General features: G+C 38.3%; 1 protein-coding gene across 1 annotated transcript in view; it reads right to left on the bottom strand.

The window, feature by feature from the left end:
* Positions 1-9,105, bottom strand: part of rpia (ribose 5-phosphate isomerase A (ribose 5-phosphate epimerase)) — a 34,187-nt gene extending 25,082 nt beyond the window's left edge. Inside the window, exon 1 of the mRNA XM_062040602.1 lies at positions 8,845-9,105. Within this exon, the coding sequence (XP_061896586.1) occupies positions 8,845-9,039 (195 nt within the window). The 5' untranslated portion in view covers positions 9,040-9,105. The remainder of the gene's footprint in view (positions 1-8,844) is intronic.
* Positions 9,106-27,280: the final 18,175 nt, after the last annotated feature.

Below are 27,280 nucleotides of genomic sequence, written 5' to 3'. Positions count from 1 at the left end.
TTCGGTACGGGGGTGTACCGAACGAGTTTTCTAAGCTAAAGCTAAAGTCTTAACAAGCTGCTTTGCTCCGTCTGCCTCTGTCTCAGCACGCAGCATTGTCCCACCCACACAACCATCTGATTGGTACACACGCAGCATTGTCCCACCCACACAACCATCTGATTGGTACACACGAAGCATTATCAGCCAATCAGCAGTGCGTATTCAGAGCGCATGTAGTCAGCGCTTCAGCGTGGAGCAGATAGGTGTTTAGCAGGTGAGCATCAGGCACCGGACTCTCCCCAAATGATAATAAACACCACCCAGTCAACTACTAGTAACATCACTATGAGCCCGTTGACCTTCTAGAAACTTAAACTGCAGCTCAGCTCACTCGCAATCCTGGCTTGAGGTGAAGGCTAATTAGCTCTCAGTTCCAGCCACATCGACCCCTTCTGAGCGCCTATTTTCAGCTGCTGGGAATATTGTAAACAAGAAAAGAACCAAAGCATGTAGACATGCTAACCTTTCTTCATTACAACTGTTAGACACTCACTGGAATGAGTAGAATTGGTTATTGTGTACTGTGTTGGACTGGATGTTTATTTTGCACATTTTAAAAGCAATACTTAATGTTTACAGTGCTCCAGAATATTTAGATTGGCACTTTTTTGTATTGGATGTTTATCTTTATTTTTGCACATTTTAGCAAATAAGCAATACTTTCACTTTTGTTGAAATGTTTACACTGTTGTTACAGAATATTTCGTTTTGCACTTTTTTGTATTGGATGTTTATCTTTATTTTTGCACATTTTAAAGCAAAATAAGCAATACTTTTAATTTTGAAATGCTTATACTATTGCAGAATATTAAGATTTGCACTGGATGTTGACTTTTATATTTGCACATTAAAAAGCAAATAAGCTACTTTTAATTTTGTTAAATGTTAAAAGTTTTAAATGTTTACATTGTTACAGAATATTTAGTCATGTTGTTGTCAATGTTGACTGAGTGGCCATACTTCTTTTTTTTTGTAAATAAAAGCCATGCCTTTTGAAAAAACGGGCCTACATTTATTTTTTCATCTTCATTTTGAATAAAAAAATAATCGGTAAAAGGAAAAATAATCTATAGATTAATCGAAAAAATAATCTATAGATTAACCGATTAATCGAAAAAATAATCTATAGATTAATCGATAGAAAAATAATCGTTAGCTGCAGCCTTAGTATATATGTGTATGTGTACATGTGTATGTGCATGTATATAGATATGTATGTATATTTCTGGGGGTACGTTCTGGGCCTGCCTGTCAGGTGGGGGTCGGCGCCTCAGGCTACTGCATCCGGACTGCGTATCTGGAGCTCCTGGGTCCCACCGTCCATCCCTTCCGGGTGTCCGTCTTGGTTGGGGCCTGCTGGGTCTAGTCCCTGCGTCTACTGTGGTAGCTTGGTGCTGCAAGGTTTTCCGAGGTGCTGCGAGTCGGCCAGTTGTTGGGGTAGTGACCTTGTGTGTCAGCATGTCTGTGATCTTCTTTTAATTCTTTTTAAAAAAAATATATTTAATTATTTATTTATTTTTTTAATATATTTTATTAATTTTATTTTTTATTTTCCCCCTACCTCAGGGGGGGGGGACTCGGCGGGGCGGTTGCTGGTTGTTCTATCTCCATCGTTGGGGTCCCGCGGGTGGGGTGGGTGGTTCCCGTGGCCCCGTGCTGGGTGGTCCTGTGGCGGCCGACTTGGGTGGGGTGGCCGGGGGCTGGCCTCGCCGCCCTCTCCGGGGGTGGGCTCAAGGGGACCTGCTTGCCGGTGGGGCGGGGGTGGTCTTCCCGTCCGGTTGCGGGGGGTCTCCGGGCCCCTCGGCCAGGCGTCCCGCCTTTCTGCCCGTGTGGGGTGTGGTCTCTCACTGGCTTGGAGTCTGGCTGTCCCCTGCTTTTCTCGTGCCTTGTCCTCTGCCGGGTGCGTCTGTCTGCGGCCTGCTGCTGGCCCTTGTGGGCGGCGCGGTGGGCCGGGCTCTGGGGTTCCTGTCGCTGTCCGGCTTGGCTGCGTGGGGGCGGTGGTCCCTGGTTCCCTGGGCACCACACCTACTGTTTGTGGGTTGGGCTCTCGGGGAGGCTGGGGCCGTACTCTGGCTCCCACACACACTGGGAGTCAAATGTATTGTACACACAAATTCACATATACTCACATACATACATACGTACCTACGCTCCCACATACATATACAAATACAGTACATATTTACACACGCAAAGTTTGTACATCCACACGCACATTCATTATACAAACATACACATACTGTACATATACACTCACTGTACAAACACATATACACATACTGTACATATACATTCACTGTACAAACACATACTGTATACACATACTGTACATATACATTCACTGTACAAACACACACATACTATACATATACATTCACTGTACAAACACAGATATACACATACTGTACATATACAAGTACATATGCACACATACACTCATGCACATAATCACGTTTCATCAAACATATATTAATGTTGTTGCCCTAGGGTAAACTGGGTATAACACATGGCACTCTGACAAAGCTTAACCTATTGTTACTATAACAATCTACAAGGTTATTGTAGGTTGCTTCTCTTTCTTCCCCTCCATTTTTCTGCATTCTTTCGTATCTCAAGTTATCATTACGTATATGTATTGTTGCATTTGAACAACTGTATTGTTGATAATAAAGGTAAAGTATTGGTATTGTTCATTATCAATAGCGCTATTTCTATTGGTATTTGTATTGCTCCATTTTTAGTGTAATAATGCTCATTGTCATTTCTGTATTATTTTTTATTTTCGCTAACTGCTTATTTGCTATTACTTTTACCACCATATTGTACATGTCGTATTTGCTGATGTTGCTCTATTGTTGTTGTGTTTGCTGTTGTTGTTTTTGTCTCTCTGTCTAATCCCCCTCTTGTCCCCACAATTCCACCCTCTGTCTTCCTTTTTTTTTCTTTCTATCCCCTCCTGCTCCGGCCCGGCTGCACCAAATGATAATATAAATACATTTAATAAAGTCAAATACAAATAAGGCAACAAGAGAAGTATCCTACACTTCTCTTTTGTAAAGTAAATCTGAACAGCGGATATGGGCATCTACATCAACTATATGATTTGCCTGAGAAGCTGGACAGGACAAAAAAAAAAAAAAAAAGAATTGAAATAAACAGACTACTATCCAATAAAAATAATAAGCAAATCTGTACAATATACAAAACACTATACAAATACAAAATACTGTACAAAATACAGAACAAGACAAGAGTACCGGAGTAATAAATAACAATCAGGATGTATTGCACTCAAAGGCTAATATTGCACAGTAGGGTATTAGGGTAGGATATTGTATAGGGGTGAATTATTTATTATAAGTTAGAGTTCAACATGGTGACAGCTCTGGGAAAGAAGCTGTCTCTGAGCCTGTTTGTTCTGGCTCTGATGCACCTGTAGCGCCTGCCCGATGGTAGCAGGTCAAACAGGTGGAAGCCAGGGTGTGTGCATCCATTCAATTTGAAATAGAAACATCAGATATTGACACAAGCTCTCACAGGAGTTTGGATTCTCCATTCACCCTTGACAGCCTGGTCACAGACAAAGATATGCCGAATGATGTACAAGAGCAGTAAGATTCCAATAGGAGAAATCCACAATCTTCTGTGGTGAAAGAGAGAAGAGCTCTACTTCAGGTATGTGGGCACTAACTTCATTGCTAGGAAGTACTATTGTTAAAAGGCAGATAGATGTTGTATATCTGGGGCATCAAAACATTTTTATATGAACTGCACTGCAATTACAAATGCTCTCAGGTGACCACTTTCAATAATGTTGAATCATATTTTGCCCATTTGTTTTAATATTATCATTGTTTGACAACCGTGTGACAAAAATACTTGCTTTGGAATCAGAAGTCAAGATGGCAAGCATATATTGAAGTTCAGCTGTTTTAGATGTATTTAAATAGGGTTGTATTAAAAATGCTTTGAGTAGTTTCTTGTAATAAATAATATTGAGTTAAGTAAAACTGCAGTTGCATTAAATGTTTTTTTTTCTGTCAAAATTAAAATACCTCGAAGTGCTCTATTGACATACATTGTTTCCCAACGTTGTTGAGGGCCATTTGACATGTTGTAAATAACATGTCACTATCTTACACCTGTAGGGATGATGTTTGATAAGAAATTATCGAGTTCGAGTCTATTATCGAATCCTCTTATCGAACCGATTCCTTATGGTTTCTCTTATCGAGTCCAGATAGGTTGTTGTATATGGAAAAAAACACAATATTTGGTTTAACAAAAGCTCACTTTTATTATATAAGAAAACAATTTAATCTAAAAAATAAATAAATATTGACTCTTGCCCCCCTAAAAAAATAAAATAAATAAATATTGACTGTTGTTACCCAAAGTATATTAAGTGGGATTTTTCAGAAAAACAAATATATAAGGTAACACAAAAACAACCTGTCTCTGTGATCACTATAGGTGTATAAATAATACTAGTGTTAAATAAAATCAGTCCTTTGGGCACAAAACTGGAAATAATACAGCTCTCCAAAAAGTGCAATTCTGCTGCTATTTGACATAACTGTTTGTTATGATGCTTTGACATTTTTGCACTTTATTTCTTTATTGAAAGACAATTCTATGAAGAGAAAAGTTGTTTGCAAATGTGGTTACAATGCTAAAAAATGAAAAGTTAAAGCTAAAAAAAGAAATACACTTTATTGAGTTAACATTATTTCTTTATAGGGGGAAAGATGTTATGAGCTAGGGAATATAACAACTACACTACCCATCATGCAACGGGAGTGACGAGCATGCGCGGTAGCCCCGAAAAGTGTTGTTGCATGTCGTCACCCGTGAAAGTAAACGTCAAGAACTCAGCCAACACGCCTCGTCTGAATTATTTATAATTAGACAGACAACACATATACAGTGTGATATTGTTTTGTTTACAAGGAAAGAAAAACAAAAGTTGAAAAAGGGAGATCATGTCATATATGTATGTGCTGCGGTTGCTATAAGAACGTTGCGACAGCTGCCGTAAAGGAGGTGCGTTGCTATGTTTCCGGTTGGTCGTAAAAGTGTTCGTCATGTGTTTGTAGTCTGATCAAATCTCTCAGTAAAGTTATTCATTGGATTATACCTTTTGTTTTGAACTTTATTAAACCTTGGAGCACTTTTTCCCGTCCATTTTTTTTCTGCTTTCGCTATCTGCGCTTAATGACCGAGCTACGTGACTGATTTCTTGTGATGTCACACGGAGCATTTGTGGTCGGGACGGGATTTGTTCCGAGGGGTTCGAATATAGAACCAACTCTTTTTCTTTACTATAGTGGTCTCGATAACGGGTACCGGTTTTTAAAAAGGGATTCGAGTCCGAGGACTCGGTTCTTTTCTTATCGAACAACCGGGAAAACCGGTTTCGAGTATCATCCCTATACACCTGTGCTAAAGTGGGTTTATCCCAAATAATGTATTCATGATTATTAATTGTAATTTTGTAAAAATCCTTACAAAAATGTTTTTTTTTTCACTAGGCAAAACTCAACAGCCACGAGCACAACAGACTATAACGAAAACTTCCAATCAAGACAAAGTTGCTGAATGCAGTAGAAGAAGACGTCCAGATAAAGAAGAGACTTCTGGACATGATGGAGACATCAGAGAAGTGATCGTCTGACAATTTAGACAAACTAACATCAAATTACTAAGTCAAAATATTGACTTACTAATAAGTATCTCAGGTAACTAGGACTGTTTTGTGTTTTGTTTATACTTTACGGAAAAAATATCAAGATATATATCATATATCGCCATTCTGCAAATGGAGCGGAAAACACAACCAAAAATTGTAGGCTTCTTTATTTCTCTAATATTTTTATTTATTATAAGATATTGTTATTTGGTTATTTTTTAATAAACAATGTGTTCAATTTAATCAGAGTCTGTAGTCTATTGCCCCCCCAGGCTGTGGTGGCAGCGATGAGGTGGAGACGTGATGGCAACAGGCCGAGTTACACTGTTCCTTACACCCAACCAACCACCCACCCCCTTCCCCGTCCTGCCGCCTATCCCGGGCGACGCCCTCTCCCACCACCTTAACTAACACATTTTCTGGGGGAAACACTGTTATATATATCATTATGATATTAATACATATGCATATTCTAATAAATATACAAATAAAAATGTGATATACAAATAAATAATTAGTATAAATAGATACGTATTTGTAAATATATTTTTGAGATCTGAAAATATATACAAATAAAATGTATGAATATAAAGACGTGACATACAAATAAATCAAGATTTTGTATAAATAAACATGTATTTGTAAATATATTTTTGAGATTTGAATATAAATATGCTTGATTTTGTATTTGCAAATGTGGATCGCTTTTTTGCTTTTGTGTCGATGAGACATTCCTCCCACAAACCAGATGCACAAATAAATGTGACCTACACACTCCCCTGAACAACCAGCAGAGGGCATGGCAGCCTGATAAGAGATCAGTATCTACATCTGGAGAAGGTCATTAAACGGCATCGATACAATAAAATAAGCAGCTAGCACGCTCTTTTAGATGAACTGGATAAATTAGCATTAACTAATACAACGCTAACGTTAGCTAGCTCAGGCCCGTTGTGCGTTCTCTCTGTAAAGACGTGGATTGTTTTTGTGCAGAGAACTCCGGGAATTTTGCATATAATGCTCTGTGACCCAGACCGCTCAAGATGACCCCACTATGGACTGGACTCTCACACTATTAACTAGACCCACTCGACGTCCATCGCACCGGGTTTTTCATTGTATTCCATTGGGTTGACTTTTTTCTTGCCCTGATGTGGGATCTGAGCCGAGGATGTCGTTGTAGCTTGTGCAGCCCTTTGAGACACTTGTGATTAAAGGCCTACTGAAACCCACGCAGTCTGATAGTTTATATATCAATGATGAAATCTTAGCATTGCAACACATGCCAATACGGCCGGGTTAACTTATAAAGTGCAATTTTAAATTTCCAGCTAAACTTCCGGTTGAAAACGTCTATGTATGATGACGTATGCGCATGACGTCAATCGTTGAACCGGAAGTATTGGTACACCATTGAATCCAATACAAAAAGCTCTGTTTTCATCAAAAAATTCCACAGTATTCTGGACATCTGTGTTGGTGAATCTTTTGCAATTTGTTTAATGAACAATGAAGACTGCAAAGAAGAAAGTTGTAGGTGGGATCGGTGTATTAGCGGCGGACTACAGCAACACAACCAGGAGGACTTTGAGATGGATAGCAGACGCGCTAGCCGCCGACCTCACCTTGACGTCCTCCGTCTCCAGGCCGCCGACCGCATCTATGATCGTCGCTCCGTCGATCGCTGGAACGCAGGTGAGCACGGGTGTTGATGAGCAGATGAGGGCTGGCTGGCGTAGGTGGATAGCTAATGTTTTTAGCATAGCTCTGTGAGGTCTCGTTGCTAAGTTAGTTAGTTAGTTAGTTAGTTCAATGGCGTCGTTAGCAACAGCATTGTTAAGCTTCACCAGCCTGGAAAGCATTAACCGTGTATTTACATGTCCATGGTTTAATAGTATTGTTGATTTTCTGTCTATCTTTCCAGTCAGGGGTTTATTTATTTTGTTTCTATCTGCATTTAAGCCCGATGTGCTATCACGTTAGCTCCGTAGCTAAAGAGCTTCGCCGATGTATTGTCGTGGAGATAAAAGTCACTGTGAATGTCCATTTCGCGTTCTCTACTCTCATTTTCAAGAGGATATAGTATCCGAGGTGGTTTAAAATACAAATCCGTGATCCACAATAGAAAAAGGAGAAAGTGTGGAACCCAATGAACCCTTGTACCTAAGTTACGGTCAGAGCGAAAAAAGATACGTCCTGCACTACACTGTAGTCCTTCACTCTCACGATCCTCATCCACAAATTTTTCATCCTCGCTCAAATTAATGGGGTAATCGTCGCTTTCTCGGTCCGAATCGCTCTCGCTGCATTGTAAACAATGGGGAAATGTGAGGAGCCTTTCAACCTGTGACGTCACGCTACTTCCGGCACAGGCAAGGCTTTTTTTATCAGCGACCAAAAGTTACGAACTTTATCGTCAACGTTCTCTACTAAATCCTTTCAGCAAAAATATGGCAATATCGCGAAATGATCAAGTATGACACATAGAATGGATCTGCTATCCCCGTTTAAATAAAAAAAAATCATTTCAGTAGGCCTTTAAGGGCTATATAAATAAAACTTTGTTTGATTGATAATAGGTAGATTTTACATAAATAATAAACTTTGGGATTAACACGTGGTTTCATAACATTTGACAAGGTTGTATACTGTATGCAAGTAGGTTAGTAATATCAATTCAGTGTTAATATTTGAGTGGGGAGGCCGGAGGCCCCTTTGTAGTGGAAAAGTTGGGCCCCTGCTCTCGTGTGTTCATTTGTTAGAACTTAAATGGAGAACAAACAACGACACACTTTGACGTGCTGTTTGTGTCCGAAAGGCCATGTGGTGAGTGAATGTGCCGCTTTAACTTAAGTCACTTTTATTTCAAAATAAAGCTTCGGCTTTCATCGACCAGTCGACGTGTTGTCACTGTTAGTCTTAGAGGACAAGCCTGCATTGCTAATAATTAACCTTTAAAACAAACTAACAGTAGCAAAGTAGCACAGCAAGGTGTTTAGCTAACTTTACTAGCTGGAGAGGCGAGGGTTTAATGTCAGAAACACCGTGACGTGAACTAAACTGTCCAGCTGCCGACACGAATGGAGAAACAATTATTTAGAAAAACATCCTACCTGGACGTGGTTGTCCACCGCGGCGTAGGCGGCGAGCTTCTTCGCCTCTTCGGCCATGCTACGTGCACTATTAGCGGCACACTGGACCGACGTAAGTGTGTTATGGTGGCTTCTGGGAGCCACGGAGAAAAGTGTGGATGCTCCGAGTGATCCGGGAGGGAGTTTAGAGAAAGCGACCCACCCCGGAAGCCTCATGGCCCATCACCACCAACACTCGCCAAAAAGCCCGCCTTCCCTACCCGGAAGCAGGAAGTGTGGAGTGTCATGTGACCTACGAGTCCGCGCAGGCGTAGGAGAGCAGCCAGAAGTGACGAGTATATCTGTTGACAACAAACGATAATGGATACGTCTATTCATTTTCACCATGAGCGGCTGTAAATGTACATATATCTATCAACTTGTTTGAAGCATCGACACAAATATATGTCCACATATAAAGCGAGGGGAGGTCAACATGCTGGCCTGAGGGTGGCGCACGAGGACAACTTCAGCCAGAGAGTATATCCAACCCCATTTTTGATTGATTTAAACTTTTATTAGTAGATTGCACTGTGAAGTACATATTCCGTATAATTGACCACTAAATAGTAACACCCGAATACGTTTTTCAACTTGTTTAAGTCGGGGTCCACTTAAATTGATTCATGATCGTTCCGGAAAGCGCGATACCTCCGCGGGGAATCCGCCGCGGAGTGTTTTTGCTGTGTGGGAGATATATACTATTTTCATAATACAGTCATCACACAAGATAATCATCAGAGTATATACATTGAATTATTTACATTATTTACAATCCGGGGTGTGGGATATGGAGGGGGGTTAGGTTTGGTTGTAGGGCTGTGAATCTTTGGGTGTCCCACGATTCGATTCAATATCGATTCTTGGGGTCACGATTCGATTCAAAATCGATATATATTTTTTTCAATTCAACACGATTCTCGATTCAAAAACGATTTTTTTTTCCCCGATTCAAAACTATTCTCTATTCATTCAATACATATGATTTCAGCAGGATCTACCCCAGTCTGCTGACATGCAAGCAGAGTAGTATATTTTTGTAAAAAGCTTTTATAATTGTAAAGAACAATGTTTTATCAACTGATTGCAATAATGTAAATTTGTTTTAACTATTAAATGAACCAAAAATATGACTTATTTTATCTTTGTGAAAATATTGGACACAGTGTGTTGTCAAGCTTATGAGATGTGATGCAAGTGTAAGCCACTGTGACACTATTGTTCATTTATTTTTGTTTTTATAAATGTCTAATGATAACATCAATGAGGGATTTTTAATCACTGCTATGTTGAAATTGTAACTAATATTGATACTGTTGTTGATAATATTCATTTTTGTTTCACTGCTTTTGGTTGTTCTGTGTCGTGTTTGTGTCTCCTCTCAATTGCTCTGTTTATTGCAGTTCTGAGTGTTGCTGGGTCGGGTTTGGTTTTGGAATTGGATTGCATTGTTATGGTATTGCTGTGTATTGTTTTGTTGGATTGATTAATTTAAAAAAAAAAAAAAAAATCGATTTTTTTAAAAATGAGAATAGATTCTGAATCGCACAACGTGAGAATCGCACAACGTGAGAATCGCGATTCGAATTCGAATCGATTTTTTCCCACACCCCTATTTGGTTGGTATCAACACTTCAGTCATCAACAATTGCATCATCGGAGAAATGGACATTAAAACAGTGTAGTACTGACTTGGTAGGATATGTACAGCAAGTAGTGGACACAGAGAGAGAGATCAGAAATTAAAAGAAAAAGTGTCTACATTTGATTATTTACATTTGATTATTTACAATCCGAAGAGGTATGATAAGGGAGGGGAGGGTGTTAGTTTAGGGTTGAAGTTGCTTGGAGGTGTTCTTTTAGTGCGGTTTTAAAGGAGGATAGAGATGCCCTTTCTTTTACACCTGTTGGGAGTGCATTCCATATTGATGTGGCATAGAAAGAGAATGAGTTAAGACCTTTGTTAGATCGGAATCTGGGTTTAACGTGGTTAGTGGAGAAATTTTCAATGATTGGTCAAAAGGCACTCACGTGACTACTGGGCGCCATGACTGCTCCCAAGTTTGAGTTGACGCTGTGTCTGCCGCGCTTCATCCTTAGATTTTCGGCGTGTAAAAACGCGCTGTTCTGCATGCGGAGAAACTTCCACATCGCTTTCCCAACAACCCAGAAAGAAGACAAGTATGGGAAGGGAAGGTTCGCCATCAACTCTCGGAGAGCCACCGATTACGACGTCTTTCGCAAGGCAAACACAACACAATGTCTGCGTTTTGTTCAGGACAGAGCACACAAAAGCTAATACACATAATAGCAGAATACATTACCAAATGAAAGAGAGGGTTTGACGGAAACAGACTGTCTTTGAATCTCAGTAAAAATAAAATAATGCTATTTGGTAACAGTAGAAGAGAAAGTCAAATACAAATAGAGTAGATAATGAAAGGGTAAAATAAACCACATTTTGAGTGTAAATTAACTGTAAATCACACATATTATATACTGTATACCACACATTATATGCTGTATATCACTTATTATATATATCACAATATATATACTGTAAATCACACACATATATACTGTATATCACACATATTGTATATACTGTAAATCACACACTATACATACTGTTTATCACACATTATATATACTGTATATCACACATATATACTGTATATCACACATATATACTATAAATCACACATATTTACTGTATATCACACATTATATATTCTGTATATCACATATTATATAGCTGTATATCACACATTATATATACTGTATATCACACATTATATATATTGTATATCACACATTATATATACTGTCAATCACACATTGTATATACTGTATATCACACATTATCTTACTTACTTGCTATATTACACATTATATACTGTAGTGTATAGCACATATTATATATACTGTTTATCACACATTATATACACTGTATATAACACATTATATATACTGTTTATCACACATCATATATAGCAGTGGTCCCCAACCACCGGGCCACGGCCCGGTACCGGTCCGCGGACCGATTGGTACCGGGCCGCACAAGAAATTACATTTCTTGTGCGGCCCGGTACCTTTATGTTGATTTTATTAAATCAACATAAAAAACACAATATACACATTATATATCAATATAGATCAATACAGTCTGCAGGGATACCCCGCCTTCCGCCCGATTGTAACTGAGATAGGCTCCAGCGCCCCCCGCGACCCCGAAGGGAATAAGCGGTAGAAAATGGATGGATGGATGGAATTATATTTCTATGAATATTTTCATTCAGTTACCGTACATATGAACCTTTCTATGAACAGTTTGCTGTCACAAGAAAATTAATAACAGGAGTCATGTTATGAAAAGATTGGATAAACAGAAACCACAAGACTTGCAACAGGAGGGGAGGGGGCAGGCATCCAGGCTGAAGCTGCTAGCCACCAGGGGCGCTGCTCCTTCCGTCATACCTTTCCAGGTGTTTTTGACAGGAAGGAATTTGTTTCGTCTTCACTGCACTGTCCTCGAGAGAAATCTTCGAAGCAACAACTTTGCCAAGTCGCAGCCAGGGAAAACAATCAAGACGAGAATGTTTTTATTTGAGAGCGAGAACGAATTTAAACCTTTTGACTCTTAATTGTCTATTTCTGGTCCTCAAATTCATCCTGCAGAGCAGACGGTCTGATGTCATCCAAAATCATAAAAGTGGGTGTCAACAGCTCTTCCCGCGTCCTCCAATCATTTGTGGCAGCTTTGGGGTACTTTGAACTGCTGCCAGCATCTTACAATTTGTCCGTACACCAGAGCAACGCTTACTCCAATCAGCAGATGTCCTGTTATCATGATTCCAAATATGTAGATATTGTCAGCGTCCTTGACTGAAAGGGTCACCAGGCACGCGGCACTCCTCTTCTCCCAAGAGTCCGTTATGTGTCCAGCAACAACCACTCCAACAAGGCAGACATGTTTCTCTGAACCCAAGATCTTGTCAATTTTGTTTAGAGGTAAGTTTATCAATTCCATTGCCTAGATTTGAAAAACAGTGCAAAAAGAGGCAACAGGAAAGTTATGACAAAACAAAGCAGCAAGCAGGGCAGAAACGAAGAGGGGAGGGAGTGCGACCGTCTTTGCCAAGAGCCAAGAGAGAGGGCTTTTGACCAATCATTTCGGAGGTTGTCTGAAACCAAGTTGTGCCTACCCTCTCTATACACGGCTCTGATTTTACCCATAAAGTGCATCATCATATGAATTTCTGGAATGCCACTAATAATCAGCATCAAGCCCTTTTCCACCGCAGGAACTTTTACAGGAACTTCCCCATAAAGTTCCCCCTTTGAAGATTTAGTTCTTATAGGAACCTTTCAATGTTCTTCCTAGCTAGGTGGGACTTTTCCAAACGGCCAGGAACCTTTTCGGGGACGGGCTGTGCTGTCGAACTCTGATTGGTGGAACGCAGTCAGGGGTGTTCCTAAAACGTATTTTTCAAACCCACGACCGCCATCGGAATATACGCGGCGACTTGTGTATTTCTTATTTCTTGTGTATTTCTTATTTCTTGTGTATTTCTATTAAAACAAACATGACAACGGAGAGAAAGAAGAACGAAAGGAGCTTTCAAAATGCAGGAACTTTTGTGTGCTGAAGAATGCTGATCAGTGGAACTGTATTGCAGTCTTTTCACTCAGTCGCAGACTCTAAACTACATGCAGTTTATTGTTGTCTATTATTTTTACAAACTTAATTTCGTTACGAGAAGTGGACAGACTCTTTTAAACGTATTTACAGAGAAATATGAAGCCGGACTTAAGAAACCACCTCAGCTGCTTACTACTCTGACTTTGTTGGATAAATGTGAAATAAAAAGAGGCAGTAAAGGTAAATAACATTAAATATTAACTATTTACTTTATTGCATGTACAAACCCCGTTTCCATATGAGTTGGGAAATTGTGTTAGATGTAAATATAAACGGAATACAATGATTTGCAAATAATTTTCAACCCATATTCAGTAGAATATGCTACAAAGACAACATATTTGATGTTCAAACTGATAAACTTTTTTTTGTGTGCAAATAATCATTAACTTTAGAATTTGATGCCAGCAACACGTGACAAAGAAGTTGGGAAAGGTGGCAATAAATACTGATAAAGTTGAGGAATGCTCATCAAACACTTATTTGGAACATCCCACAGGTGAACAGGCAAATTGGGAACAGGTGGGTGCCATGATTGGGTATAAAAGTAGATTCCATGAAATGCTCAGTCATTCACAAACAAGGATGGGGCGAGGGTCACCACTTTGTCAACAAATGCGTGAGCAAATTGTTGAACAGTTTAAGAAAAACCTTTCTCAACCAACTATTGCAAGGAATTTAGGGATTTCACCATCTACGGTCTGTAATATCATCAAAGGGTTGAGAGAATCTGGAGAAATCACTGCACATAAGCAGCTAAGCCCGTGACCTTCGATCCCTCAGGCTGTACTGCATCAACAAGCGACATCAGTGGATATCACCACATGGGCTCAGGAACACTTCAGAAACCCACTCTCAGTAACTACAGTTGGTCGCTACATCTGTAAGTGCAAGTTAAAACTCTCCTATGCAAGGCGAAAACCGTTTATCAACAACACCCAGAAACGCCGTCGGCTTCGCTGGGCCTGAGCTCATCTAAGATGGACTGATACAAAGTGGAAAAGTGTTCTGTGGTCTGACGAGTCCACATTTCAAATTGTTTTTGGAAACTGTGGACGTCGTGTCCTCCGGACCAAAGAGGAAAAGAACCATCCGGATTGTTATAGGCGCAAAGTTGAAAAGCCAGCATCTGTGATGGTATGGGGGTGTATTAGTGCCCGAGACATGGGTAACGTACACATCTGTGAAGGCGCCATTAATGCTGAAAGGTACATACAGGTTTTGGAGCAACATATGTTGCCATCCAACCAACGTTATCATGGACGCCCCTGCTTATTTCAGCAAGACAATGCCAAGCCATGTGTTACATCAACGTGGCTTCATAGTAAAAGAGTGCGGGTACTAGACTGGCCTGCCTGTAGTCCAGACCTGTCTCCCATTGAAAATGTGTGGCGCATTATGAAGCCTAAAATACCACAACGGAGACCCCCGGACTGTTGAACAACTTAAGCTGTACATCAAGCAAGAATGGGAAAGAATTCCACCTGAGAAGCTTAAAAAATGTGTCTCCTCAGTTCCCAAACGTTTATTGAGTGTTGTTAAAAGGAAAGGTCATGTAACACATTGGTGAACATGCCCTTTCCCAACTACTTTGGCACGTGATGCAGCCATGAAATTCTAAGTTAACTATTATTTGCAAAAAATAAATAAAGTTTATGAGTTTGAACATCAAATATCTTGTCTTTGTAGTGCATTGCAATTGAATATGGGTTGAAAAGGATTTGCAAATCATTGTATTCCGTTTATATTTACATCTAACACAATTTCCCAACTCACATGGAAACGGGGTTTGTAGTAAAAGTAGTCAGTGACAATCTATTTGTGTAGTTTAGCCTCAACCCCAGTCAACAGAATGCTAATGCTAGCAAGCTAACGCTAAAGCTGATGTGTTTGTGCTGTCTGCGTGAGATAAACACTGACATTTATTATTTATATATTGTTATTTACAGATAAACACTGACATGTATTATTTATATATTGTTATTTACTGATAAACACTGACATTTGTTATTTATATGTTGTTATTTACTGATAAACACTGACATTTATTATTGATATATTGTTATTTACAGATAAACACTGACATTTATTATTTATATGTAGTTATTTACAGATAAACACTGACATGTATTATTTATACATTGTTTTTCACAGATAAACACTGACATGTATTATTTATATATTGTTATTTACTGATAAACACTAACATTTATTATGTATATATTGTTATTTACAGATAAACACTGACATTTATTATTGATATATTGTTATTTACAGATAAACACTGACATTTATTTTGTATATGATGTTATTTACAGATAAGCACTGACATTTATTATTTATATATTGTTATTTACAGATAAACACTGACATTTATTATTTATATATTGTTATTTACTGATAAACACTGACATTATTATGTAAATATTGTTATAAACAGATAAACACTGACATTTATTATTTATGTATTGTTATTTACAGTTAAACACTGACATTTATCATTTATATATTGTCATTTACAGATAAACACTGACATTATTGATACATTGTTATTTATAGATAAACCCGGACATTTATTATTGATATGTTATTTACAAATAAACACTGATATTTGTAACTTATATATTGTTATTTACAGATAAACACTGACATTTATTATTTATATATTGTTATTTACTGATAAACACTGACATTTATTATTTATATTGTTATTTACTGACAAACACTGACATTTATTATTTATATATTGTTATTTACAGATAAACACTGACATTTATAATTTATATATTGTTACTTACAGATAAACACTGACATTTATTATTTATATATTGTTATTTACAGATAAACACTGACATGTATTATTTATATATTGTTATTTACTGATAAACACTGACGTTATTATTTATGTATTGTTATAAACAGATAAACACTGACATTTATTATTTATGTATTGTTATTTGCAGCTAAACACTGACATTTATCATTTATATATTGTTTTTTACAGATAAACACTAACATTATTGATACATTGTTATTTACAGATAAACACTGACATTTATTATTGATAAGTTATTTACAAATAAACACTGACATTTGTTATTTATATATTGTTATTTACAGATAAACACTGACATTTATTATTGATAAGTTATTTACAAACAAACACTGACATTTGTTATTTATATATTGTTATTTACAGATAAACACTGACATTTATTATTTGAATATTGTTATTTACATATAAACATTGACATGTATTATTTACATATTGTTATTGTAGAGATAAATACTGACATTTATTATTTATATATTGTTATTTACAGATAAACACTGACATGTATTATTTATATATTGTTGTTTTTTTACAGATAAACACTGACATGTATTATTTATATATTGTTATTTACTGATAAACACTAACATTTATTATTTATATATTGTTATTTACAGACAAACACTGACATTTATTATTGATATATTGTTATTTACAGATAAACACTGACATTTATTTTGTATATGATGTTATTTACAGATAAGCACTGACATTTATTATTTATATATTGTTATTTACAGATAAACACTGACATTTATTATTTATACATTGTTATTTACTGATAAACACTGACATTATTATGTATATATTGTTATAAACAGATAAACACTGACATTTATTATTTATGTATTGTTATTTACAGTTAAACACTGACATTTATCATTTATATATTGTCATTTACAGATAAACACTGACATTATTGATATATTGTTATTTATAGATAAACCCGGACATTTATTATTGATATGTTATTTACAAATAAACACTGATATTTGTAATTTATATATTGTTATTTACAGATAAACACTGACATTTATTATTTATATATTGTTATTTACATATAAATACTGACATGTATTATCTATATATTGTTATTTACTGCTAAACACTGACATGTATTATTGATATATTGTTATTTACTGATAAACACTGACATTTGTTATTTATATTGTTATTTACAGATAAACACTGACATTTATTATTTATATATTGTTATTTACAGATAAACACTGACATTTATAATTTATATATTGTTACTTACAGATAAACACTGACATTTATTATTTATATATTGTTATTTACAGATAAACACTGACATGTATTATTTATATATTGTCATTTACTGATAAACACTGACGTTATTATTTATATATTGTTATATACATATAACAGATAAACACTGACATTTATTATTTATGTATTGTTATTTGCAGCTAAACACTGACATTTTTCATTTATATATTGTTATTTACAGATAAACACTGACATTATTGATACATTGTTATTTACAGATAAACACTGACATTTATTATTGATAAGTTATTTACAAATAAACACTGACATTTGTTATTTATATATTGTTATTTACAGATAAACACTGACATTTATTATTGATAAGTTATTTACAAATAAACACTGACATTTGTTATTTATATATTGTTATTTACAGATAAATACTGACATTTATTATATATATTGTTATTTACAGATAAACACTGACATTTATTATTTGAATATTGTTATTTACATATAAACATTGACATGTATTATTTACATATTGTTATTGTAGAGATAAATACTGACATTTATTATTTATATATTGTTATTTACAGATAAACACTGACATGTATTATTTATATATTGTTTTTTTACAGATAAACACTGACATGTATTATTTATATATTGTTATTTACTGATAAACACTAACATTTATTATTTATATATTGTTATTTACAGACAAACACTGACATTTATTATTGATATATTGTTATTTACAGATAAACACTGACATTTATTTTGTAAATGATGTTATTTACAGATAAGCACTGACATTTATTATTTATATATTGTTATTTACAGATAAACACTGACATTTATCATCGATATATTGTTATTTACTGATAAACACTGACATTATTATGTATATATTGTTATAAACAGATAAACACTGACATTTATTATTTATGTATTGTTATTTACAGTTAAACACTGACATTTATCATTTATATATTGTCATTTACAGATAAACACTGACATTATTGATATATTTTTATTTACAGATAAACCCGGACATTTATTATTGATATGTTATTTACAAATAAACACTGATATTTGTTATTTATATATTGTTATTTACAGATAAACACTGACATTTATTATTTATATATTGTTATTTACATATAAACACCCATAACCTCCCTGCTTGGCACTCAGCAACAAAGGGTTGGAGTTGGGGGTTAAATCACCAAAGTGATTCCCGGGCGCGGCGCTGCTGCTGCCCACTGCTCCCCAAGGGGATGGGACAAATGCAGAGGACAAATTTCACCACATCTAGTGTGTGTGTGACAATCATTGGTACTTTAACTTTTAACTTTAACTTAACTGACATGTATTATCTATATTGTTATGTTTTTTCCCTGCCTTCTCTTTTGTTGTGATTTGTTTCCTCAGCTCATTAGTCTCCAGCGAGGGGCGGACACTAAAGCACACCTGCAACCTATTTTCTACCCTGGAGTATTTAAGCTCGTCACCCGCAGCTGGTCTTGTCGGTTAATTTATCCTGCACCTTCCACGTGCATGCGTCTGCTTTGTCTCGTCAGTCCTGGTACGTTGCTTTTCCTTTATCCTGTATGTCCTAATGTTGTTTTGTTTGTTTCCTAGCCTCCTTGAGGCCGCAAGGACTTTTACCCTGTGCGTAGTACGCCCTGGCTGTTCCCCTGACGACCACTGAGAAACCTGTTCCATTTAGTACTTCATGGTGTGCACTTCTGCCCCATCGCTTTTTGTTAACACTTTGTGGACTCATTAAATGTATTCCTTTTTGTTATTCAAACTTGCCTTCCGTCTCTGCATCCCGGGGTCCCCCCTTGACCAGCTCCTAACATATTAACCGACCGCAACATGGACCTCGCAGAGATTGACCCGGTCAGAAGAACTCTTTACCAACAAGCCAAAAAACTACGCCAACAGGAGGAACAGTTTGGCGTGCTGGGGGCTTGCGTCAACGCCATGGCGCAGCGCCAAGACGCTCGCCTTAATACCTTGGAGACACAGCTGGAAGATGTACTCACCGTGCTGCAGGCGATGACTTCCCCCACGGCTGACCCAGTAGTCTCGCTGAACCGCCCTCTGCCCGCGGATGTTCCGTTGCCTGACGACCCCTCTCCGGCCGCGTGTCCACCACTCTCCAAGCCCGAGCGATTCTCTGGCGAGTCAGGTGACGTGCGGTCCTTCCTCACCCAGTGTGAGATTTTTTTTAAACTATTGCCCACTTCTTTTTACACTGAAAAGGCTCGTGTGGCTTTTGTCTTGTCCCATATGAGTGGCAGCGCTTCCGCCTGGGCCACCGCGGAATGGGCACGTCAATCTCCCGTGTGTACCTCTTATGCCTCTTTTGCTAAAGCCATGGAGAACAATTTCCAGCGCGAAAAACCAGGACGTGAGGCAGCACGGTCATTACTTCGTCTGCAGCAAGGTCAGCGGAGCGTCACGGACTTCGCAATCGAATTCCGAAGGCTCGCTGCTGAGAGCGGATGGCCCACTTCCGCATTGGTGGACGTGTTTTCCCTCGGTCTGGCTGATCGAGTCCGGAAACACATGATCCCGCTCAAGACTCCCGACAACCTCGACGAGCTCGTCGCTCTGGCGGTGAGGATTGAAAATCGCCTCGTTGACTGGGAAAGAGAGAGGTTCCGACGCCAGGGACTCCGCTCTTCGACGCATAGTGGGAGTGGCCATGAAGCGCGTCAAACCTTCGCACCGATACCCAGTGTTGATGCCCAGCCGATATCACTGAAAGAGGAACCGATGCAGCTCGGAGGAAATCGCCTCTCTCCTGCCGAAAGAGATCGTCGCCTTCGCCTCCAGCTGCGGCGAGGCTGAGCATCGCATCGCCCACTGTCCTCTTCGTCCTGACCGCCGACACACACAAGCGTCACCTCCTCTACGTACACAAGCATCACCTCCTCTACGCACTCAAGCCTCACCTCCTCTACGCACTCAAGCGTCACCTCCTCTACGCACTGAAGCGTCACCTTCTCTACGCACTCAAGCGTCGCCGCGTTCCAGCTATACTTCCCCCAGCGACCGATCCTGCCCCTCTACTGGCAGCTACAGGTCAGACCCTGTCCAGACTCCAACTCTTGGGTACGCTTACCTGGGATAAAGACCAGAAGTTGGACATTAGGGCTCTTATTGATTCGGGTGCCGACGATAATTTCATCGATGAGTCTGTAATTAAGCGTTTTTCCGCACCCGTTGCTAAGTTACATAAACCTAGAGTGGTCCGATCCCTCGACGGCGGCCATCTGGCGAGCGTTATCCATCAGACCCTTCCGTTATCTCTCCAATTATCTGGTAACCATTTTGAATCAATAATTTTTTTGGTCATTCCCTCCCGTTCTGCTCCAGTTGTGCTTGGGCTTACCTGGTTATCTAAACACAATCCCCATATCGACTGGACTAAAGCTACAATAATTAACTGGGGTATTTTTTGTCATTGTCATTGTCTGCGGTCCGCATGCCCTCGCACAGGGTCCTCGCGTGTCGTCACCGAGGAAGTCATTGATTTGTCGGTTGTGCCCTCTGCTTACCACGACCTTAGTGAAGTTTTTAGCAAGGATCGAGCTGTGTCGTTACCTCCACACCGTCCGTACGATTGTGGTATTGATCTCCTCCCTGGTGCTACACTCCCTTCTTCGCGACTATACAACATTTCTCGACATGAGCGATATTCACTAGAGGACTATATCACCACTTCGCTCGCATCTGGTCTTATCCGTCCTTCCAACTCCCCTCTAGCCGCCGGGTTCTTTTTTGTGGAAAAGAAGGACAAGACACTTCGTCCCTGCATCGATTACCGTACTCTCAATATTATAACTGTCAAAAATAAATATCCGCTCCCGCTTCTCGACTCTACTTTCAACCCGCTACACTCTGCTAGACATTTCACCAAATTGGACCTCCGCAATGCTTATCACTTAGCCCGAATTAAGCAAGGGGATGAATGGAAAACTGCCTTCAACACACCACTTGGACATTTTGAATACCTGGTCATGCCTTTCGGCCTCACCAATGCTCCTGCCGTTTTTCAGAGCCTCATAAATGATGTCCTACGTGACATGCTCGACCGTTTCGTGGTAGTTTATTTAGACAATATCCTCGTTTTCTCGCCTACCCCTGAACTACACGTCCAGCATGTATGCTTAGTTCTCCAACGCCTTCTCGAAAATCGTCTATATGTCAAGGCTGAGATGTGTGTGTTTCATTCCGAGTCTGTTCCTTTTTTGGGTTTTATTGTTGAGAGGGGTCAACTCCTAGCAGATCCGGCAAAGATCCAGGCAGTGTTAGATTGGCCCACACCCACTTCTAGAAAGCACCTCCAAAGGTTTCTAGGTTTCGCTAATTTTTATCGTCGTTTTATCAGTAATTTTAGTAGAGTAGCGGAACCATTAACGAGACTAACTTCCATTAAGCGTCCTTTTTTGTGGACCTCAGAGACTCAGTCTGCTTTTGAGGAACTCAAGTCTTTGTTCACCTCTGCACCTGTTCTTGTACATCCTAACATATCCTCTCAATTTTTTGTCGAGGTTGACGCGTCTGACTCCGGCGTGGGGGCTGTTCTCTCCCAGCGCTCCACCTCCGACCAGAGGCTGCACCCCTGTGCCTTATTCTCACGCGGCCTGACTCCTGCAGAACGCAATTATGATATCGGCAATAGAGAGCTGCTCGCCGTGGTGTTGGCACTACAAGAATGGAGGCACTGGCTGGAGGACTCGGAGACCCCGTTTGTGGTGTTCACAGACCACAAGAATCTGGCCTATATTCGTACTGCTCAATGGCTCAATCCAAGACAAGCAAGGTGGGCATTGTTCTTTGCCAGATTTAACTTCACCATGACTTTCCGCCCCGGTTCCCAGAATGGAAAACCAGACGCCCTGTCGAGGATGCACTCCTGCCCCGAGGAAGAGGTCAAGACCGAGACGATCATCCCTCCATCACGGGTACTGTAAGCGTTGCAGTGGGACATTGAAGGCCGCGTTAAGGAGGGACTCAGGAACGTGCCCTCTCCAAAGAACTGCCCTCAGGGGCGCTTGTTTGTGATCCCAGAGCTCCGTCCTGAAGTACTGAACTGGGCCCACAGCTCCAAGGTTGCCTGCCACCCGGGCATAACCCGTACCTTTTTCCTCCTATCCCAGCGCTTCTGGTGGCCAACCTTCAGGGCGGACACCAAGGACTTTGTATCGGCCTGTGCCACTTGTGCCCGTAACAAGGCTTCACACCGGGCACCAGCTGGTCTTCTGCGCCCGCTTCCCATTCCCTCCCGCCCGTGGTCCCATGTGGCATTGGACTTCGTCACAGGACTTCCACCATCCAAGGGCAACACGGTGATATTGACTTTGGTGGAACGTTTTTCCAAGATGGTCCATTTCGTCGCGCTGGCCAAATTGCCCTCTGCACTCGAGACGGCAGAACTGCTCGCACGCCATGTTTTCCGGCTGCATGGTATTCCGGTGGATGTGGTTTCGGATAGAGGTCCACAATTCTCGTCTGCTGTTTGGAAGGCGTTCTGCAAAGCATTAGGAGCATCACCCAGCCTTTCTTCAGGATACCACCCACAGACTAACGGTCAGACTGAGCGCACCAATCAAGACCTGGAGGCCGCCATCCGCTGCGTCTGCCACCAGCAGCCGGCCTCCTGGGCGTTCAGTCTACCGTGGATAGAGTACGCTCATAATACGCTCATCAGCTCTGCTACTGGCATGTCACCTTTCCACTCTGCCTACGGTTACCAACCTCCCGTTTTTCCTTCTCTGGAATCAGAGGTCACCATCCCATCTGTGGCTGCCCACCTGCACCGCGCACATCAAGCCTGGCGCATTACCCGGTATGCATTGTTACGCACCTCAGAACGCAACCAGCGCCTCGCTAACTGCCATCGCAGCACAGCACCAGATTACAGGCCCGGTCAGAAGGTCTGGTTGTCGTCTCGGGATCTTCCTCTCCAAGTGGACTCTAAGAAACTCCAGCCCAGATTTATTGGGCCTTATCCCATTGAGCGTATCATTAATCCCTCTGCTGTTCAACTATGCCTTCCCGACTCCCTAAGGATACATCCCTCATTCCACGTATCTCTGATCAAGCCAGTTTCCACCAGTCCCCTGAGTCCTCCAGAGGTGCCTCCTCCACCCCCCAGGCTTATTGATGGCCATCCGGTGTTCTCTGTCAAGGCCATTCTTGAGGTGAGGAGAAGGGGCAGGGGTTTCCAGTATCTGGTGGACTGGGAGGGCTACGGCCCCGAGGACCGATCCTGGGTCCCGCATTCTCTTATCTTAGACCTTACACTGTTAAAAAGTTTTTATGATCGTTTTCCAGAGAAGCCGGGTAAGCCGCCAGGTGGCGTCCATTAAGGGGGGGGTACTGTTATGTTTTTTCCCTGCCTTCTCTTTTGTTGTGATTTGTTTCCTCAGCTCATTAGTCTCCAGCGAGGGGCAGACACTAAGGCACACCTGCAACCTATTTTCTACCCTGGAGTATTTAAGCTCGTCACCCGCAGCTGGTCTTGTCGGTTAATTTATCCTGCACCTTCCACGTGCATGCGTCTGCTTCGTCTCGTCAGTCCTGGTAAGTTGCTTTTCCTTTATCCTGTATGTCCTAATGTTGTTTTGTTTGTTTCCTAGCCTCCTTGAGGCCGCAAGGACTTTTACCCTGTGCGTAGTACGCCCTGGCTGTTCCCCTGACGACCACTGAGAAACCTGTTCCATTTAGTACTTCATGGTGTGCACTTCTGCCCCATCGCTTTTTGTTAACACTTTGTGGACTCATTAAATGTATTCCTTTTTGTTATTCAAACTTGCCTCCCGTCTCTGCATCCCGGGGTCCCCCCTTGACCAGCTCCTAACATATATATTGTTATTTACTGCTAAACACTGACATGTATTATTGATATATTGTTATTTACTGATAAACACTGACAATTATTATTTATATATTATTTACAGATAAACACTGACATTTATTATTTATATATTGTTATTTACAGATAAACACTGACATTTATAATTTATATATTGTTATAAACACTGACATTTATTATTTATGTATTGTTATTTACAGCTAAACACTGACATTTATCATTTATATATTGTTATTTACAGATAAGCACTGACATTATTGATATATTGTTATTTACAGATAAACACTGACATTTATTATTGATAAGTTATTTACAAATAAACACTGACATTTGTTATTTATATATTGTTATTTACAGATAAACACTGACATTTATTATTGATAAGTTATTTACAAATAAACACTGACATTTGTTATTTATATATTGTTATTTACAGATAAATACTGACATTTATTATACATATTGTTATTTACAGATAAACACTGACATTTATTATTTGAATATTGTTATTTACATATAAACATTGACATGTATTATTTACATATTGTTATTGTAGAGATAAATACTGACATTGATTATTTATACATTGTTATTTACAGATAAACTTTGACATGTATTATTTATATATTGTTACTTACTGATAAACACTGACATTTATAATTGATATATTGTTATTTACAGATAAACACTGACATTTATTATTTATGTATTGTTATTTACAGTTAAACACTGACATTTATAATTGATGTATTGTTATTTACAGATAAATACTGACATGTATTATATATATTGTTATTTACAGATAAACACTGACATTTATTATATATATTGTTATTTACAGATAAACACTGACATTTATTATTTATGTATTGTTTTTTACAGTTAAACACTGACATTTATAATTGATGTATTTTTATTTACAGATAAATACTGACATTTATTATATATATTGTTATTTACAGATAAACACTGACATTTATTATTTTAATATTATTATTTACATATAAACATTGACATGTATTATTTAAATATTGTTATTGAAGAGATTAACACTGACATTATTTATATATTGTTATTTACAGATAAACACTGACATTTATTATTTATATATTATTTACAGATAAACACTGACATTTATTATTTCTATATTGTTATTTACTGATAAACACTGACATTTATTATTGTTATATTGTTATTTACAGATAAACACTGACATTTATTGTTTATGTATTGTTATTTACAGATAAACACTGACAATTATTATTTATATATTGTTATTTGCTGATAAACACCAAAATTATTATTTATATATTGTTATAAACAGATAAACACTGACATTTATTATTTACGTATTGTTATTTACAGTTAAGCACTGACATTTATTATTTATATATTGATATTTACTAGGGATGTCCGATAATGGCTTTTTGCCGATATCCGATATTCCGATATTGTCCAACTCTTTAATTACCGATACCGATATCAACCGATACCGATATCAACCGATATATGCAGTCGTGGAATTAACACATTATTATGCCTAATTTGGACAACCATGTATGGTGAAGATCAGGTACTTTTTAAAAAAAATAATAAAATAAGATAACTAAATTAAAAACATTTTCTTGAATAAAAAAGAAAGTAAAACAACAGTTACATAGAAACTAGTAATTAATGAAAATGAGTAAAATTAACTGTTAAAGGTTAGTACTATTAGTGGACCAGCAGCACGCACAATCATGTGTGCTTACAGACTGTATCCCTTGCAGACTGTATTGATATATATTGATATATATTGTAGGAACCAGAATATTGATAACAGAAAGAAATGGGGGGAGGGACTTTTTTGGGTTGGTGCACTAATTGTAAGTGTATCTTGTGTTTTTTATGTTGATTTAATAAAAAAAACCAAACAAACAAAACCGATACAGATAATAAAAAAACCGATACCGATAATTTCCGATATTACATTTTAACGCATTTATCGGCCGATAATATCGGCAGGCCGATATTATCGGACATCCCTAATATTTACAGATAAACACTGACATTATTGATATATTGTTATTTACCGATAAACACTGACATTTATTATTTATATATTGTTATTTACAGCTAAAAACTGACATTTATTATTTATATATTGTTATTTACCGATAAACACTGACATTTATTATTTGAATATTGTTATTTACATATAAAAATTGACATGTATTATTTAAATATTATTTTACAGATAAACACTGACATTTATTATTTATATATTGTTATTTACAGATAAACACTGACATTTGATATTTATATATTGTTATTTACATATAAACACTGACATTTATTATTTATATATACTGTAAATATGGTATTTACAGATAAACGCTGACATTTATTATTTATATATTGTTATTTACAGATTAAATGGACCAAAATGAATCCCCTGACCTTCATGCATTCATCATTTATCGAGAGGACAACTTTCTGACTGTTGAACATTACGGACAAAAGCCTGACTTTTTATGAACAATTCACTAGACTTTATTTTTTCCATCATATGTATATTATTGCTTTGTATTTCATTCACTTGCTTTTTAGTAAAATAACGTGACATAATATTGTCTGTTTATTTACATGGTATCAGTGTAGAAATATAGTAAACCACTTCTCCACACGCCATCATCCTGATTTGTATAAACTACCTCAACTGTGAAATACGGTGGAAACACAAACCACACACTTCTACAGGAACACATAT

Source organism: Entelurus aequoreus, linkage group LG03, assembly GCF_033978785.1.
Source record: "Entelurus aequoreus isolate RoL-2023_Sb linkage group LG03, RoL_Eaeq_v1.1, whole genome shotgun sequence".
Lineage (NCBI taxonomy): Eukaryota > Metazoa > Chordata > Actinopteri > Syngnathiformes > Syngnathidae > Entelurus > Entelurus aequoreus.
Note: the sequence above shows the minus strand (reverse complement) of the source record. Positions and strands in the feature narration are given on the sequence as shown.